This window comes from Hydra vulgaris, chromosome 07, assembly GCF_038396675.1.
Source record: "Hydra vulgaris chromosome 07, alternate assembly HydraT2T_AEP".
Taxonomy (NCBI): Eukaryota; Metazoa; Cnidaria; class Hydrozoa; order Anthoathecata; family Hydridae; genus Hydra; species Hydra vulgaris.
The window spans coordinates 30,756,721-30,776,448 of NC_088926.1; the positions used below are offsets into that span (position 1 = coordinate 30,756,721).

General features: G+C 27.2%; 1 protein-coding gene across 1 annotated transcript in view; it reads left to right on the forward strand.

Annotated features, from left to right (window-relative positions):
• Positions 1-19,728, forward strand: part of LOC101234502 (kinesin-like protein KIF2A) — a 99,235-nt gene that overhangs the window by 49,929 nt on the left and 29,578 nt on the right. Inside the window, exons 3-10 of the mRNA XM_065801622.1 lie at positions 9,237-9,331; positions 9,887-10,012; positions 12,325-12,376; positions 14,685-14,840; positions 14,932-15,007; positions 15,178-15,270; positions 18,594-18,645; positions 19,523-19,577. Coding sequence (XP_065657694.1) covers positions 9,237-9,331; positions 9,887-10,012; positions 12,325-12,376; positions 14,685-14,840; positions 14,932-15,007; positions 15,178-15,270; positions 18,594-18,645; positions 19,523-19,577 — 705 coding nt within the window. The remainder of the gene's footprint in view (positions 1-9,236; positions 9,332-9,886; positions 10,013-12,324; positions 12,377-14,684; positions 14,841-14,931; positions 15,008-15,177; positions 15,271-18,593; positions 18,646-19,522; positions 19,578-19,728) is intronic.

Sequence of the window (19,728 nt, forward strand, 5' to 3'; positions counted from 1 at the left end):
TTTCCACGTACACATTCCATTATTGAAATTAGTGACTATTAACAACTTTAAACTGCTAATTCATTACATTAGTGCAAAAGAGAACGACGTTGTACTTTTTATATTTTATATCAGTGCTTTGATAACAGAATATCTTAAATAAAAAATCTTTTTTAAATATTTTATGAAAATAAAAAAAAAAAATCCTGAACTATAGAACGAGCGTTGAATGAGCGTTGTTTATCGCGTCTAGAACGTTTGAAAATACCGTTTACAGGCGCGTTTTACGAGCGGAGCGCGGTCACGCTCGCTTCATCACAAGCCCTGTTATTAATATAATCACTTGAAATTATGTTAACACCTGTAATGTTTTTTTCAGCTTATGTAAACAGTTCATTTGGTCGAAGAATCTAGTTTGAATTTGCTGCTCGTAGACTCGATTTTGTAACTTCTCTTTTAATGTTCCTCCTATTCCATCACATGGACTTTTGCCATGGGATGTAGCAAAGAAGTGATGCTCAGCATTTATAATGTGATCTTCAAGATGGTACATTAAGTTTAACAGACATTTTTAATTTTTGTACTGAAACACAGCACAATCACTGAAGTATTTTACTTTATTGATTGTGTATAGTTTGATTTTGATCATTGGGAGTAACTTTGTGAGAAAACAATGAACTGTTGTTTGGTCATGGCGAATATGGTCAGAAATTGTACAATAGCATTCATATTTGAGTTGATTTTTTTCATCTTTGTAATGAACAGCAAATGGATGTAAGGTAGCTTGATCGGCTTGCCAGTAAAATCCTTGTACAGCATCTTGCACAAGAAAACTATAGTTCTCTGCAAAATCCATAAGAATAACATAAGTGTGTTGATCTAATGTTCTTTTTGCCTCTGATAAGTAGAAGGGTTGTGATTCTTTGATAAAGTGGTGGTGACAAAGGTCATTCAAAGTTTCACTTAGAGTTTTAATCAACTTAATAATGCTTGTTTGGACTGTGACAAGTGCAGTTTGGTGAGTTGACACCTGTTGTTTTTATGTGATCTGATCGTCAAATTCAAAATCATTATTTTCAAACACATTCTCCAAGTAAGTCTTCAAATTATCTTTACTGTGGCAGTTGGAACATAGATGAAACATGCAGCTTCGACTATCCATATTAGAAACACATACTTTCATCAAATCTTTGCAATATATTAAATGGCCCTTAGGTAAAGCAGCGCACATCAACTTAGCATTTTGATGATAAGAACATACACAAACTGAGTGACTTTCACTACTGTCAACTGTGATGCACCACTTCGGCCTTAGTTCACAGAACTTGTTGAATCCAACTATGTGTGTAGGGTATAACTTTTTAAACTCAAGATAAAATTCCTTTAATCGAGCTAATATTAAATATTTTTGTTTATGAACTTTTACATTATTCTTTTGCACAAAAACAAAGTCTTTTTTTCTTGGACATTGCCTTGTGAACTCTTCAGATTTATAAATTTCAATGACTTTTTATTTAACAATATCTTCCAAAGGCTGTCCTATTTTAGCCTCGGTTTCGCAAGTATTCTTTTTTCATTATTCAACTTTCGAGCTTTCTTAATAAGATTTTCTAAAACTGAAAATGTTTTGCAAGTTTTTTAAATTGACCAACTATTAGGAGTTAGTAGTTGAACTTTTTCTTCCTTCAAACTTATTTTATTTTTATTTTTTATTGCATCTAACAATTTGTCTAAATCATTACAGTTTATACATTTTTGCTCTTTTTCTAATACTATATCTTTTGGGTCTATATCCAATGCTGACTCTACTAGGTTTGTCATACTTGTTGCAATTTTTTTAGCTTTTTGCTTTCCATATTCTAATTTGTTGTGCCTACTTACATTTTTGAGTGGAGATATTTCGAATAAAGACACTCTTACTAAGGACTGTCTTATCAAGGTCTGAACAACTAAAATCTTCTTCAGCAGCTTCATCTTGACTAACTTCTGTAATTTTTTCAAGTTTGAATTCATTTATACAGTTAAGTACAAACTTTTTGACCAGGTTTGATCTGTAGTTGATTTGCTATTGATATGTTGACTTTACACAATCCCTTGATAAATTTTTTCTTGTGGACTTTAAAAAGATCACAACAGTATTTTTGAGTGCTTCATATCTAGAAATATAAGTTTTTTCATGGTGAAAACATATCTCCTCATTTGGTTTAAAAGTGTATCCTATCCTTTGAATTAAACTTCAATATCAGTATCTTTTAGTCTTATTCTTCCTATCACAATCTTCATTTAAAACTCTTCCCAAACCACATTTCTCTGACCTTTTTTACTCATCTAAAAATATTAAAATCGAGGATTTAACATGTAACATTATAATCTGAAAAAAAACTTTTTTATATTTTTCCAGTAATAAAAGCAGTAGAAATGGAATCTCAAGTACAAATAAAATTAAAACTGTCTAAAATGCAACCAATAAACTATTTCTACATATATTTCTGCATACGCAAAATTTTTTAGTTTTTGGTTCTTACAATATTAAAAACTAAAATAATAAAATCCAGAAAATACTGTGCGTATAGAGATTTTAATACAAACTCTTGAAGCAGTTGAAGTATTTTACACTCAAATTATAACCATGTGAAAATTATATCATTATAGTTATATAATATGCATAAAATTAAACAAATACATATTATAAAATCATATTAAATAAATTAAGTTAAGATCATGTCGTAAGATAGAGTATAGGTCTTTGAATTTTTTTTTTGGTGATAAATATGTCTATATATAGAACCTTGCCAGTAAAAAGCAACTTTGAGTTACAAGAACTCAAAAATTGTTTAAAACCAGTCAAAAACACCTGCAAAAATAGATAATTTGGGTGAAAAACTATTACCATTAAAAATTTTAGGTGATCATCTATTTTATTTAAAAAGTTATGATCTGTTCAAAATCAAAAAAAATCTACTGTAAGCTCCAGATACTCAAATTTTGCTAATTTTGGTTAACATTGATTCATTTATAACAAGGTGTGCAACCGCACGCGCTTCCCAGGAAAGCTTGCGTTTAAACTGTTTAGTTTAACATCTATAATTTTGCTTCTGTACTTTTTGACTTCACTTTTTACTTGAAGTTGTTTTAATTTGATTATTTTTTGGTGCTACTGGAAATAAAAAAAACCTGTTAATTATTTCATTTCAAGCTAAAAGTAACTTCCAAAAAATTGCTAGTTAAAGAGTTCTTTAAAAAAAAATGGTACATTTCGGCAATGCAAACAGAAAAGTTGCAATAAAAATTATTCTGATCAGAAAACTGAAACTTTATCCTATCTATGAAGCCATTTAAAATGTAACCATAAAAAGCTACACAAAAAACCACCTAAAGGAATTTAAAACAAAATGTTTGAACTTGTACTCTACCAGAGAGAAGAACTTTAGATCAGCAATTAAATTTTAAAATTACTGCATGCACCGAAGACAAATTATTTGGACATTCAGATTGTCCTGTTCTTTACTGGAAGAACAAACATATTTTTTTCCCTTTATTATCTAAAGTTGTACTTGATCTTCTTGCTGTACAAGCTACAAATTGTTCATCAGAAAGAGTTAACTTTGTGGGTGGAGGAGTAATCAACAGTAAATGCAATAGCCTTTCAATAGTGTATATATATATATATATATATATATATATATATATATATATATATATATATATATATATATATATATATATATATATACAGGGTGTTCGGGATAAATTTGACATATTTATAATTGATTATATTTTTTTGTAGACTAGAGGTATTAATACACACTACAGGTCATTTAAAAGTTTGAACCCTTCTTCATTCATATACAAGATGTCAGAAAGGATGGATGACTGGAACCCACCTGAATCATGGAAGAGAATAACTTGCATCATGATGATTCGTGCCGGCCATCAAAATAAGGATATTATGACTGCTGCCCAATGCTCCCTGAACACAGTAAAAACAATCAGGTATGAACTAGAGACTTGCAATGGTGACTACGAGGATGTAGTAAGAAGAAAGATCCCTAGCAGACGATCTGCTTCGTACAGCAGAATTCCTCGCAAGTCTGCAGGAACAGGTGTTGAAGAACCCTGGCATTGGAATTCGGGCTTTGTCACGTGAAATGAATGTTGCATCCTCTACTATGAAGCTTGCACTCAATGAAGACCTTCGCTACTACTCATACAAGCGCCACAAAGGTCAGCTACTCACAGAAAAGGCCCGTCAAAAACGTTTGATAAACGCGAAGAAACTTCTAAACAAAGTGAAACATCCTGTAGAACCACAAACAATCTGGTTTTTTTCCGATGAGAAAAACTTTTGCCAGGATCAAAAACACAACACGCAGAATAACAGGTGGCTTGCATGCAGTACAAAGGACATTCCTCGTGTAATGCAGACTAAATTTCCCCAAACTGTGATGGTTTTCGGATGTGTATCCTCTGAAGGCGATGTGATGGCTTCGCATTTTTTCCAAGAGGGCCTCAGGTTGACTTCAGATGGCTACGTGGAGTTGCTGAACACTGTAGTCAAGCCCTGGATAACAAGGGTAGCCAATTGTAGGCCGTATGTATGGCAGCAGGATTCGGCCCCTTGCCATAGCTCTGTGAAAAGTCAAAAATGGTTGTCTAAAAATTTCTACGACTTCACCAGTCCAAATGTTTAGCCTCCAAACTCCCCAGACCTCAACCCCATGGATTATTTTGTATGGGGCGCAGTTGAAAAAGACACCAATCGCACTTCCAGTAATACAAAAGCCCAGTTAGTGGATAAAATTAAAACAGTTTTTGAGGCCCTTCCCAGGGAGACTGTAGCATTAGCTTGTTCGAAATTCCGAAGCAGGATTGAAGCAGTGATCGATGCTAATGGTGGTTATTTTGAGTGAATTTTGTTCATAGTATTGTAAATTACTATGCCTGTAATTTTTTTGTCATCTCATTAAATTTAATAGATACAAAAAAGATTTTCCTTTTTCTTTCGAAACTGTCAAATTTATCCCGAACACCCTGTATATATATATATATATATATGATTTAAATGTTGACATCTTGTACGAGAGTATATATATATATAAACTAATTTAAAACATCAGATAATACAAATTCTCTCAATACTAAATAATTTATTTGAAATTTTTGCCGGATTATAGGCACTGGCATCATCAGCATATAATATAATTGCAAAAATTGTGACTTTTAAATAGCAACAAAAAATTTTAAATTTTGACGTCACCTTTATAATGGCTTCTTTTACTTAAGTATGAAAAAAATGATGTCCGAAAATTTGTTTTAACATATTGTCCATTGTCCAAATTCATACAACTGTGCATTGGAGAACATTGATGTTTTTGTATCTTCAAGGCATCACAGACTTTTCTTTCAAATTTTTTATCCTCAACTTTAAGTGTTTCTGCCCTATCCCATTCAATATCCTCATCGCAATTTACTTTATGCAAAGCTAATGCAGACTGGTTTAACTTGCCTTCAGTCAAAAATTTTTGGTTTTGTTGAACCCTTGAGCATTTGCACTTAATTAAATAGGTTCCAGGTTGGCTGTTGCGTGGTATTTTGATTTATTTCTAGACGTTAATAGCGTTTTTAGGTTAGCATTTGATTTAAAAACAGCTTCTCTGAATATTCTTCTAAGACTGGGAGATATTATTGGTATCCATGGTAAAGAGATTGTAGGAAGGTTATTAGAGTTTAATAAAATTTCTTTTTTATTTGCTAAACGTTTTTTTTTAATGTGATAAGAAATATCTTAAAGCATTTTTTCATCATACCATTTACAGGTAAAACTTGAATCAAAAAATTTATCTCATCTTTTAAATGGTTTTCGCTGCATATTGAGTGTGCTCTGTGTATGTATCTGTTGAATATTGCTTTTAAAATTTTGGGATCGTGATTAGAATGAGGTTTGATTTGGATATTGGTTATAGCATCTTTCCTGTAAACGTTGAACTCATATTTACCTTGTGTATTATCAATAACAGTTATATCCAAAAAGTTAAGTATCTTATTTTTGTTTTCAACTTCAATAGTATATTTTAAAGAAGGATGTTGTCTTTTAAGGATTGTTTGGAACTGTTCAGCTTGCTTTAAGTTAGAAAACTTAGCATGGCTATCATCTACATATCTATGAAAGGATTTAATATCAATTGAAGGAATCATTGTCATTGCCATTTTTATTGCCTTTTCTCATGGTATTGTAAAAGAGATTCATCCAAACAACCATAAAAGACAATCCAGTGGGGCCTGAATTCTTGAACTCATGAATCTCACTGTTCTGCAAGAAATAAGGAAACAAACAAAGTTCAATTAGTCATTTTGTCTCAGTTAAAGTAAGCTTAGTTGAGTTTTTGTAGGAAACGCTTTTATTTAATTGATCCAAAAGTACTAAAGTTGCTTCTTTTAATGATATTGATGGGTATAAGTTCACAATATCAAAGGATACCTGTATTTCATCTTTGTCATTTAACCACGACTTAGTTTTGGTAATAAAGTCTTTTGAATTTTTTAACCTGATAGGATTTTTATTTTAGACCGGTTGTATTCTTCTAACCAAGTAATTCAAAATTTCATAACAAGGTGTGCCAATAGTTGATACAACGACTCTCATCGGATAAAATTTGTCTTGTTTATGAGCTTTAATTAGTCCATACAAATGTGGTGGGATAGGATCACTCATAGGACATAACTATTTTTTTGGAGGTTTTAATAAATTTTTTTCATACTTAAGTAAAAGAAGCCATTATAAGGTGACGTCAAAATTTAAAATTTTTTTGCTATTTAACGGTCACAAATTTTGTAATTATATTATATTATATGCTGATGATGTGATGATGCCGGTGCCTATAATCCAGCAAAAATTTAAAATAAATTATTTATTATTGAGAGAATTCGTATTATCTGATGTTTTAAATTAGTTTATATATATATATTATATATATATATATATATATATATATATATATATATATATATATATATATATATATATATATATATATATACAGGGGCGTGGTGGCTCTAAAAAGCCCATGCAGGATTTTTATTAAAAGGCCTATATATGCGGGATTTTACCATATATGCTTTATGTAAAGGCCCATACGAAAATATATATATATATATATATATATATATATATATATATATATATATATATATATATATATATATATATATATATATATATATATATATATATATATATATATATATATATAATAACTGACCTTATTCTAATAAATCATTAATACAAACCAAAAAGTTGAGATAATACTATTTGTAATTAATAATATTGTTTGTAATACTTCAAAATAAAAAATGGTAACTACGCGATGCAGCGACCACGTTTATGTTTTGATTTTCTTAAAACACAACTTTACCGCAAGCAAATACGATTAGTATTTTATTGTTCGAAGAACATAGCCTAACACAAAATTAAAAATCAAAGATTTTAATTTTTTTATTACTATATAATGATATTTATTTTATTGTACAATAATATAAATTTTTTTAAATTATATATAATTTTTTTTCTAAAATAAATATCGAAAATCTTGAAAAATAAGAAATTCTTTTTATTTTATGAGAAAGTTCTTTTTAGTTTATGCTTTTGTTTAATTCGGTGTTTTAACTTTTTTTAACATTTTAGGATAAACTCGCAACAACTAAAATGCCGCTCTAAAAATGGTGCCGTTATTGACATAGTTTAAACATAAAAGTTTTTATAATGTAGTTTCATTTAGCAGTTCATCATCCTTTTTTAAATCTGTCTGAGGACAGGGTATTGCGGGGTGATTTCTTTATTTACATACAATAATATAAACTGTATAAAAATAAAAAACTTTATTTATTATTAAAGAAGTTTATATCTGTTTCGAAAGGTTACAAAAATGCAAAACATGAGTTCGATCCTTATTTATATAAAACTTAATTTAAAATTTAACACCAAAATATTTTTTATAAATTAATTAAAACGCAATACAATTACTATTTAGTAATTGTATTGCGATTTAATTCATTTAAGAAAAATGTTTTGGGGTTAAATTTTAAATTAAATTAATTTAAGTAATAATAATAATAATAGCTATTACTATTGTTGGGTCTGCGGACTTTCTTAAATTTATTTTGTCAACATTACGATCTTTAAAAACCGATTATGGGTTCATTATTTTTCTCATGAAAAAAATATCATAATACGTTTTAAAACATCTACTTTGTTTTCAGAGCAATATTATTATTATGCAAAATGCTAATATAATTGCGCTCAAAGTTAAAATCAAGTTTGAAATCAAGTGATTAATAAAATTTAATTTGTGCTAACATAAATATTTTAAATGATTCTGGAATTTCTCTAAAATGTAGAAAAAATTAAAATTTGCCAAAAGGCCCATATTTAGATAAAAAAGTGAAAAGCCCATGCGGGAATCCCGCTTAGCCTCTGGGGCCACCACGCCTCTGTATATATATATATATATATATATATATATATATATATATATATATATATATATAAAACACACACACACATATATCAGGCCTAGTCAGGAAGGCTTGTTATCGAATGCCATTATTTGACCACACTAATACAACCCTCGGAATTAGGGTCGGCATTCACCAATGCCGACCTAACTGCCGACCTGAAAGTGTTTAAGGTCGGCAAAAAATTGCCATTCTTGTTTCTATGTTTTATGGTATAACCTTTGTATCAGATAGTTTTTGCAGACCTGATGCCGACCTCTAAAAGATTGAGGTCGGCATCAGGCAAGATTCCGAGGGTTGCTAATAATAGTTTTGTTATGAAAATTTGATAATGTCTGTTAACATGTTTTTTAAATGCCTTTAAACAAAAAAATGCTTGAGGCTTAGTGTTAGTAATTTAAAAATATGATTATAAAGATACAGATGGTTGCCTATTTAAAGGGAAGTTATATAAGAAAACTTGATAAGAGGGTATAATGGAAATAACTAGAAAGAATAAAAAGAATCAATGTTTAGAGTATAAATGAAAAAGCATTAAATTCTTTTAATTTTACGTTAAAAAAAAAAAATTGATGCAATAACAATTTAGTGCATCTAGTATACTTTAGAATTTTTTTAAAGTATTTTTAAATAATAAATGTCTAGTGTTTAATACCAGCACATCTATGACAGCACAATCATGCTTTTTCACCAGGATTTGAATAATCATGTGTTAAGGAACTATATTTTAATAATTCTTTTAATAGGGCGAATTCATTCAGCTAGCGTTAGTGGAGTTGATATTGATGCACAAAATGTTACTGTAGAGTGGTTTGAATATGGAGAAACCAAAGGCAAAGAGGTATTTTTATTAAATTTTTAAGGTTTTTATATTGTTGTAGAGAAATTATTAAATCATCAATAAATAATCAAGTTTAAACATGACACATTTTATTTTTATAATAAGTTAAAAATTTATTAAATTTTTAGAACTGCCCAACATCAAATAATATTAGGTTAAAATTTATAAATATTAAAACAAATCTTGCATTTTTTTGCAAAACATTCTTTTTAAATTTTTTTGTTAAACTATTTTGTTTGACATTTCTTTGAAAAATGCTTTTTAAAAAAATTATTAATTTTTGAATTAAAGAGTTTTGGCATATATTAGTTACAAATGGTTCCTAATAAATATTCTTCTGTGTTATTTTGTTTTGATCTCTACAGTAATTTTTTAATATTTATTGTTAATTGGTTGTTTTTATGTTGCAGTTTTAAAAATTTAAATATTGTTGAATAGTTGAAAGTGAGACTTGAGATTTTCGAAACCAAGTCTTGAAAGACTGTTGCGGTTTTTACTTTTTAATAGTTCTTTTAAATTGAAAAGAATTCTGATAAATTTATTTATTTTATTAAGGTAAATTTGGATCAAATTTATGCATTGAATCCTCAATACCAAGATACTCAACCTATTCAAGCAAAACTAAGTCAACGGAATCGTGTTGTTAATAAGCGACAATCTTTACCACAACATGCTGCTATTGTATGGTTCAGTATCTTTATTTGTTTTTGTATAAGTAACAAAAAAATAATTAACAGTAAAAATAGTTATACAACCTTCAGAATTAGGGTTGGCATTTGGCAATGCTGACCTAACTGCTCACCTGAAAGTGACCTGAAAGGCAAAAAATTGCTGACCTCGTTTCTATGTTTTATGGTTAGACCTTTGTATCAAATAATTTTTGCCAAAAAGATTGAGGTCGGCAAATTATTGTCAACCTCATTTTTCCTAATTCCGAGGATTAGTTGTATGACTTATATAAAATCACAAAATTATATATTTTTTGTATTTTATATTTTTATTAAATTGGTGACTGTTATAAAAATCAAGTAATAAGCTCTCTGGAATAAACTACAAGTATAATAACTTTATTATCAGTTTTATTATCAGTTTATTATTTATTATGTAGCATGCAAAGTAATGGTTAAAATGTGTTTTATATAAAAAGAAAATGATGAAAAGATTTTTATAACATTTTTTTGTTAATACTTTAAGATTTAAGTACTTTTTAATATATTTTTTTAGCTAAACTATCTCAGACATATTTTACTAAAAATCTGGTCTAGTAACTACTGGGGTCTTGTAACTACTGGGATTTGATTTTGACTGTAGTCACAGTTTATAAAATATAAAATAAAAGCTAGTTAAATAAGATTAATCATAATTTTTAGGGATTATTGTAGATGATGATAGAAACATTAATGATAGTTTATTATAAATAAATTCACTCACTACAGGGCTGCAAACAACTATTTATATTGGGAAGTAACAGGAAGCAGTAAAAGAGCAATTAAGAAGAAGAAAGCTGTCAGAGGAAGACTTTAAAAAGAATTCCAAAAGCACTGATGTTTAAGGAAAAAATCTAAATATGATTTTTTTGAGCATAAAGGAACAATTAGAGTAAGTAGATGCAACTTGGCAAGTCACACAAGAGTTTTGGTTAATAGGACAAATCTGTTTTGTTGGATTGTATGGAAGAGTCTGGTCATTAGGTTCGATTGATAAATTAGAAGAAAAGTTTTTTACGATATTTCGGAGAGCAAATAAGATCAGACTCTAGTCATGGGAGAAAAAAGTGCCAAATAAAGATAATGTCGAGAAGGATAAAACTCAACATAGTTTAATAAGTCTTTTTTAAAAAAATGTTCTTTTATATATACTTTTTTTTAATATCCATAGTTTCACTTGTTTTATTCCAGCAGAGTTCCATTATGCTACATTTTCAAACAAAATTTTTATTTCTCTAAAAAAAAACATAACAACCAATAGGTCTTTGCTATCAACAAAATTTTTATAATGAATAAAAAAAAAAAGTAGCCTCCTTGGCTGTAGTGGTCCCCTAGGCCCTGGGAAGGTCAGTAACACTAAAAAAAAAATGTTATTATATATATTCTATATGTTTTTATTTAGTTTAGTTATATGTTATTATTAGTTTTTATTTAATTGCTTTTACTAGTTTTTATTCTGTATTTATAAAACATTTTCTTGAAACTGCACTCATTGGATCAAAAGTAGAATGGGCACTTGCTTTTTGTCTTGTTACAACCTTACAACAATTGTCTTGTTACAACCTTACAACAATTGTCTTGTTACAACCTTACAACAACTGACTACCATTTGCACTTTATAATGTGCATGTAGTTTGATTGCCTTTTTTTAAGTGGTTTGTTTTACAAGCCTGGGGTTCCTGATATCTTTCATTTATTGTGAGTTGTATTTCATTTAATATATAAATATATCATGTAATATATAAATCACATGTATTATTTTGTGTTTCATATATTGCCTTTTGTATTTCACAGTTGAATTATTATTACTATATCTACCACTACACCACTTACATGTAAGCAGTGTAGTAGTAGACTGTGTAGCAGTGTAGTAGTAGACTGCTTGCTTTGTAAGCGAGAAGTTCAATCCCCACCATGTCCCTGGTAGCATCACGCTCAACTTGTTTCTCCACGCAGTGGCCTGGTTCCTTAATGTTCCCGTTTTGAAGTTAAAGAGTTGAGAGAGGGAAATATCGAAATATTTTTTAAAAAAGCAGCCAGCATAAATTTACTCTAATAAAATCATATTTTAAATTTATTTTGAGCTTTATAATCATTTTGCACCCTAAGAACATTAAAATGCTTCATATTTTTGTTGCATTCTGACAATATCAGAGTTCTTTAGATTCTTATTGTTCCCTATAACATCAGAATGCTTTCTCTCATTATACATTTAAATATGTAAATATCAACTAAATAATTTTTTATTTATTTTCAATGTGAAAACTTTGTAAAACTTACATTTAGAATGACAATGAACCAACACCTTTTACAACGCCAGCTATAAAACCTGCAAGAAGTATGTTTTGCATTTGTATTTTTTAACAATTAAATTATTTATATAACATATGTAGAATAAGTAGTTAACTTACTAGAGCTTTTACAGATTTTTAAATTTGCCAATAATATTGTGATAAATAATTTTTTTTTACTGGTAACATCATTAAGTAATGTGCAAAATCATAAATAAAATTAAAAAATGTTAATCCTCTATCAAATATCAAAAAAAAAATTTAAACATCACAGTAATATGTGTAGTAATAGTTAGTAATAATTCTGTAATAATTCTGTTTTGTATAATTTGCAATTTTTAAGTTGTCTGTTAATCTTTATCTTGCTTCTTGAACTTCATCTTTTCTCTTTCAATAACTTCCAACTCTAATAGTGTTTGCTTGCAGCCTTGTTGGAAGTGAAGATGTTTATATGATTAATAGCTTTAATCTGTTCACCTGATGCTTAAGATTTTTCTTCTACTGTAAAATGAGTTTAATCTTATAAGCAAATACCATTTGTTGCTAATTTGACTAGCTCAAAAGTAGTCAAAATATTTATTTTTTGCCGTAACTAGAAAGGTGATGAAGTTTAAATTCTTTTTTTTTTATTGGTTATTGATTTTTAGAAGCTGTTAAATTGTCAAACTGATTCATCTTGTCCTGCAAGAATACGAGGAACCTTGTTTGCCTGCTATTTAAAAAATTTTTTCTTTGAAAAAGTCTTTTCTGACAATGAATTTGTCAATTTTTTTTACAAAATTTTTGAAATAGTTTGACATTTTTTAACTTTTAGGACGGCAGAATGCGCTTTAACTTTCAGTTCAGAAATAGAAATGCTTTGATTTGTTTTGGCGTTAAGAATTCAGACTCATCTCTGCTATCTTTATTCTTCTAGTGAGTCATATTTTTAGAAGTTTTTTAAAAAACACTTCTTAAACTGCTCATAAAATACTTCTTGAATTGTTCATAAAATACTTCTTGAACAGTGTAAATCTGTGGCTATAAAAAGTTAGCCACAGAATGTCTAACACTGTTGGCTAACTTTTAAATTAAATTCTACCATTTTTATGTGACAATCACTCCAACTTTTTCACACTAAAGAGATTTAACTAAAGCGCAGAATCCATGCAAACACAAGATATATTTTTAGTTAAATTTTCAAAAATTTTAATTTTTGAATCGGAAAATAATTGACATTTTATTTAAGATTATTTGATTTATTTATTCTTTTTTTTTTTTAAAAGACTTAGCGATAGATAATTATGATGATGATTTAAAACTGACTTTATCACCTTTGTTTTATTTTTTCCATAGCCATTTCTTTTTTGTGTATTTGTATTTTTGCAGTTGTATATAAGTAACTTAATATAAAATCTCAGTTTAGATTAGTTGGAGAGGATCAGCACTTTTTAACATATAAAGATATTTAAAACATTTATTAGGATTTATAAAAAATCAAAATTTACTGAAACTTATTGACACCATTTTACTGATAAGTTGATAAATTACTTTTATCGATTTACGGGTAGTTTATTGATAAAAGCTCAACAGTACTTTGAACAGTTCACAACAATACTTTGTACAGTTCTTAACAATACTTGGTACAGTTCTCAAAAATACTTTGTACAGTTTTTAACAATACTTTGTGCAGTTCTTAACAATACTTTGTCAAGTTCTCAACAATACTTTGTACAGTTCTCAACAATACTTTGTAATGTTCTCAACAATACTTTGTACAGTTCTGATTATGTTGTATTATAATATGATTATAGTTCTTTACTTTTTTTAAACTTTTTTTTTTCTTCAAAACATAGGTCGGCATGTGTACTAGATTCTAAGTTTCTTTTGTGTGGTCAAATTGACTTTTATTTTAAATTCACACTATACAATGTCACAAATAACAATTTTTTAAAAATTTATTAAGTTAAAATATTCAAGATAAGTCAAAATTTTAGATATATGTAGATAAAAGTTTCTTTAAGTATATCTTGACAAATTTTTTTTTTTTTTTAATAATTTTAATCCAATTTTGACAGTGTCTGCGGGTTTACTGCATTTGGTATGGAAATAAACTGGACAGTGTGCTAAACAATCATATTAGTTGGTAAGCACTCAAGCCAAATTACATTATAGCCACATACATTTTACATATGTTTAAACAGATATACCCAAAATCCATTTATACATTCTATCTAACCAGCTGCAAGTACACAGATTATATGCCATGATCTTCTAATCTAAATAAATGTTAATGAATTTAAATAAATGAATATTCAATCATTTAAAAAATTTATTTGTTTTTTTGTTGTTAATTTTTTTTCTCTTTAATTTAAGACATAAGATCAAAATCTATGGCTCCACCACCAGCAGCTATGGCTCCACCAGCACCAAAGATCTCACAAAATGGTTTTAGTCAACAGCAGGCAATCAATGAAGAAACAGAAGATATAAATACAGCGTCTAGCGAAAGAGAAAATCAAAAATCTTTAAGTGTGTTTTAACTCTTATATTTATTTGCACTATAACAATTGATCTAATTGTATTTTAATTTGTTATATTGAAAAATTTATTTTTTAAAAAGTGAATGCTGCAAAAAACCGACGCTCTAACTGTGTTAAAGAAGTGGAAAGATTAAAAAAGAACAGAGAAGATAGGAGGTAAGTATCTTATTTTATAAAATATTATTAAATTACAATTTTTATTATATTATAGTTTGTATTATATTATATAATTTATATTATATAATTTTACCATATATAACAATGTTTAATAAATCCCTATTTAATTAAAATTGTGTCAAATATAATATTTTATTTTTGATATTAAGAGCAAGACAGTCTGAAGTCAGAAATGAACAAGAAAAAGTTAAAATGGAGCTTGATCCTGGCAATCCAAATTGGTTATTTTTAAAAATGATACGGTTTGTTTTTAATTATTTTTTTTAGAAATATTTTTTTTTACTAAAATTTTAAACTTTAAACTATTTTATACTTTAAAACTTTTAAATTCTTTACTTTTAAATTAATACTTTCTTAAATGTTTTTGATTTAATTATTGATTGAACTTGGTTTAATTATTGATTACTCAAGCTACATAATAGATTTTTAAAATTTTTTAACACAATGAAGCTGATTGAATTATTTGTTTCAATCTTTATTTACATTTTTCATCGGGCACTTAGATCTTGTTTTGATATAATTTTTTTAGAAGCTGTTAATCAATATTTCTTAAAATCTTTTCTAAATGAAGCAAATTTATTCTTTAAGATTCCTTTATAAACAACCAATAACTTTTAATAACTTGTTGCTCAGGACTCTTTGAAAAATTTACTTCCTTAGGAACCATGTCAATGCTATTTTGTTTATACCATTCTAAAAATTTATATAAATATTATCATGCTTTTTAATGTTTGGTTTAAAGTGTTTCTTTAAGCGTTCTTCCGTATACAAATCTGAGCTGAAAATCAGACAAGTAATTAAGGTTCATTGATGGATTGATTTTCTTTATATCGTTGCAAAACAAATCAAGATGAAGGTCAAGCAATACCTTTCAATTTGAAAGTTCAACTTATGTCAAAAAAAGATTTTTATTTTTTCAAGAAAAGTTTTTTTAAAAAACTCTTTCTTGGTTTATACTTATTTTAAACCCAATCATAACAATACTTAACAGCAATACAAATTAAAAAAAAAACGCTTTTTTTTTGTTGTTGTGCAAAAAAAAAAAAAAAAATTGTTTAGTAGTTTTTGAGTAACTTTTTTTCTAAAACAGTGGCTTGCCATGTTATTTGACTGTGAAAAAAAACAGACTAAACACAGTGAAAAACTTTATTGTCATTCTTATCATATTGTTGTCAAATTTGAATAATGTCAGTTTGAACAGGGTGTTGCAGAAGGTTATTAGGTTATTATACAAATATCCCTAGTTTTTGTTTCATGCTGGGTGTTGACCCAGGACTGACAGAAAAATTATGGATATTTGTCTACAAAAAGTAAAACACCCTGTCAGCTTATTGACCTAGATTGTCAATGAACAGGGAATCGATATTTCCCAGCATACAGTCCAGAAATGTCTTAAAGAATTTGGTTTACTACACGTTGGCCATGTCTAATGACTTATATATGTGTGGAGCCACAGTGAAGAGCTGCAAACAACGGTTAAAAAGTATATTGTGAGTCATGACGCATACAAACCGTAATTGCAGTAAAAGAAGATCATACAAATTATCAACTATTTAACTCTTTTATGATTTATTTTATTATTTTCCATTATTATCTGTTAAATATATGTATTTGTTTTTGAAAAAACATTGATTTTATTTATCCATAGTGAATTTTTTTTTTTTTTTTGTTATTCACCAGGCCACTACAGATGAGGAGGCTACTTAATAGTAGTTATAACCCTCTCTCAACTCTATAGCTCTGAAACACGAACCTTGACAAACAAGGCCGCTCCGTGGAGAAACAAGTCGAGCGCGGTACTACCAGGGACGTGGTGGGGATCGAACTTGGAACCTCTTGCTTATGAAGCAAGCGCTTTACCACTACACCACTACCGCATAATGTCCTTAAATGATAAAAAATTGCCCACAAAAATCATATTTATGATGTAATTTTGTTTTTTTCTTGTTAAGTCTAATAATATTGTATGCCATGTATGTTATTTATTATTTGCCACTGTATGTTATTTATTATTTGCTAAAAATTTTTTAAGTTATCTAATAAAAAATTTATAGGTTTAATATATTAAATATATTTAATAAAATATTTATTTAATAATTTTTATTATATTAGGTGTTTTATACAAAAATTTGTTTACATTTAATAAAATGTATACAAAAGTTTGTTTACATTTAATAAAATGAATATTAATATTTGTTTCTGAGATATGATCACTGAATATAATGATCGTATACAAGTTATTAACAAAGCTGTGCAGTCATGTAGATTATTAGAGAGGTGATAATAAATAATATAATAATAATAGGTTGTAGACAGTTAAAGAGTGAAATTATAAAAGAATAGATATCCAAAAGAATGATAAAATTTGACAGCACTTAGGGGAGATAAAACTTATAAACCTTGGCAAGTATGTTTTGGCTTATTGCCATGCATGACTGAATATAATGTAAGTAGCATTGCATTTTGGCTTGCTGGCTTGTGCGATAAGTTGTCAAATGAATTCAGAAAAAAAGCTTATATTTTAACCATTGCTGGATCGAATGACCATATCCTACAGGTCTGTTATAAGTTTTTTAAAGTTAAAAAGTAATTAATATATATATATATATATATATATATATATATATATATATATATATATATATATATATATATATATATATATATATATATATGTATGTAAATTATGTTAGTGTATTTCACAAATAGAGTTCTCAATGTTCTTAAAGAACAGAGCAATATTAAATAAATTAGTAAAAAACACTTATCTAACTTTTATTTTCGACTTAAAGTTTCACCATTGCTGGATCGTCAGGAAGAGTTCCTGATGATCAAGCAATGGTGAAATTTCAAGTGGAAGATAAAAGTTAGATAAGTGTTTTTTACTAATTTATTTATATATATATATATATATTCATATATAAATGTATATAAATATAAATATATATATATATATATATATATTTATATATATATAATAATTTTTATACTAAGATAAAATAAGTATTACTTTTTTATTAATTAGTGTCGAAACACATATACATTTATCTTTTTATCAAATTCACTTTCCCAAAGCTCCTCTGGGGTTGATTAGACTACTCTTTTTAATTCATTTTATTTGAAACCCTTTTTTCAACCCTGTGTCACATCATCTAAATGACCATGTGACACATATTGATGCAAATTCTTTAAACCGCACCTTATGGAAATATCATTAAATAATATTGTTGGTAAAATTAATAATAAATTAACTGCAATAATAAAAAAAAAGTAATAGTAAATGCATACTAATCAATAGTAGCTTTCAAACAATATATTTAGACAGGAAAAGTTACAAACAGTTATATTCTGACAAAACATAACAACCTACATGAGATACAAACAGTTATCATAAAAAAAAAATTCAATAAGTATAAAAATAGGAAAAATACTTACAAACGAAACACAGCACTCACAAAAAACAGCTAATTAAATAATTTGTACATTTTAATTTAAAACTTTTGACTCACAACAACTAATTATGAGTTTATTAAAAAAAATTATTAAATTTAGCTTGTATTTTTAGTGAATACCAAGCAACGTTGGGAGAACTAAGTCAGATTAGTATGTCAGACAATGTATGTATGCATTATGTATTTTACAGAGCTTTGTCTGATTTTAGATAACTCTAAATAATTTTTACTACTTTTAAAAGTTTGATTTAATATAAGTTTTGAATTTTATTGCTATAAAATAAAAGTTTTTTAAAAAATTTATATTTGGTTCAAAATTGATAATTATAATTATTAAATTTATTCATTTTTTAAATAACAAACAATTACATGAAATAAAGATAGTACTATTATAGTATTATATAACAAATTAATATATTACTAATAATAAAACAAAATGTATAAAACAATCGCTGATAATGTCACACTTCACGACAAAACCAGGCAACTTGATCAAAAAAGTAAAAATCAGCTTGTCTAAATAATTAGAACATTAAAATTTTTTTTTAAAAGCATGAAGATGTATAAAAATTTTTTCACTGTTTCACATAATTTTACCTCCTACACATTTTTTTTTCAATATCAATAAAACTTTTTTTTTAGAAAAAAGTTATCAAAATCAATATTTTTAGAAATTTAAGTTATAAAATTATTTACTACAATTAAATAAAAAAATCGAAGTACTACAATTAAAAAATAAATTAAAAACAACAATAATTAAATATATTAAAAATATTTTTTACATTATTGAACGATTTCTAATTTTGATGTATCTGTAAAAATATCAAAATTGATGAATTATCTAACTTTAAACCTGATTCAAAGCCATTTCATAAATAAATCAATTTGCCTGGTTTTGTTGAGCAATGCACACAAAATAAGTAATACAATAATGATATAATATAAATTATATAATAATATACACATGTTTTAATTTTATAAAATTGTCTTATTTTTTTAATTAAGCTTGAAGTTTTATTATAGTTATAGTATTTTATTTTAGATTGTTGATCATCAAATCTGTGTCTGTGTTCGCAAAAGACCATTGAATAAAAAAGGTTTTTTTGTTTTTGTTTTTTTCCCTATTAAATTAGTTATCATTAATTGACGATAATTAATTACAAGGTTACATGTAAGCATTCATTTATAAATTTTAAGTTGCACACACAAATTTAATGATAAATAAAAAAATGAAGAAGTATAAAATAT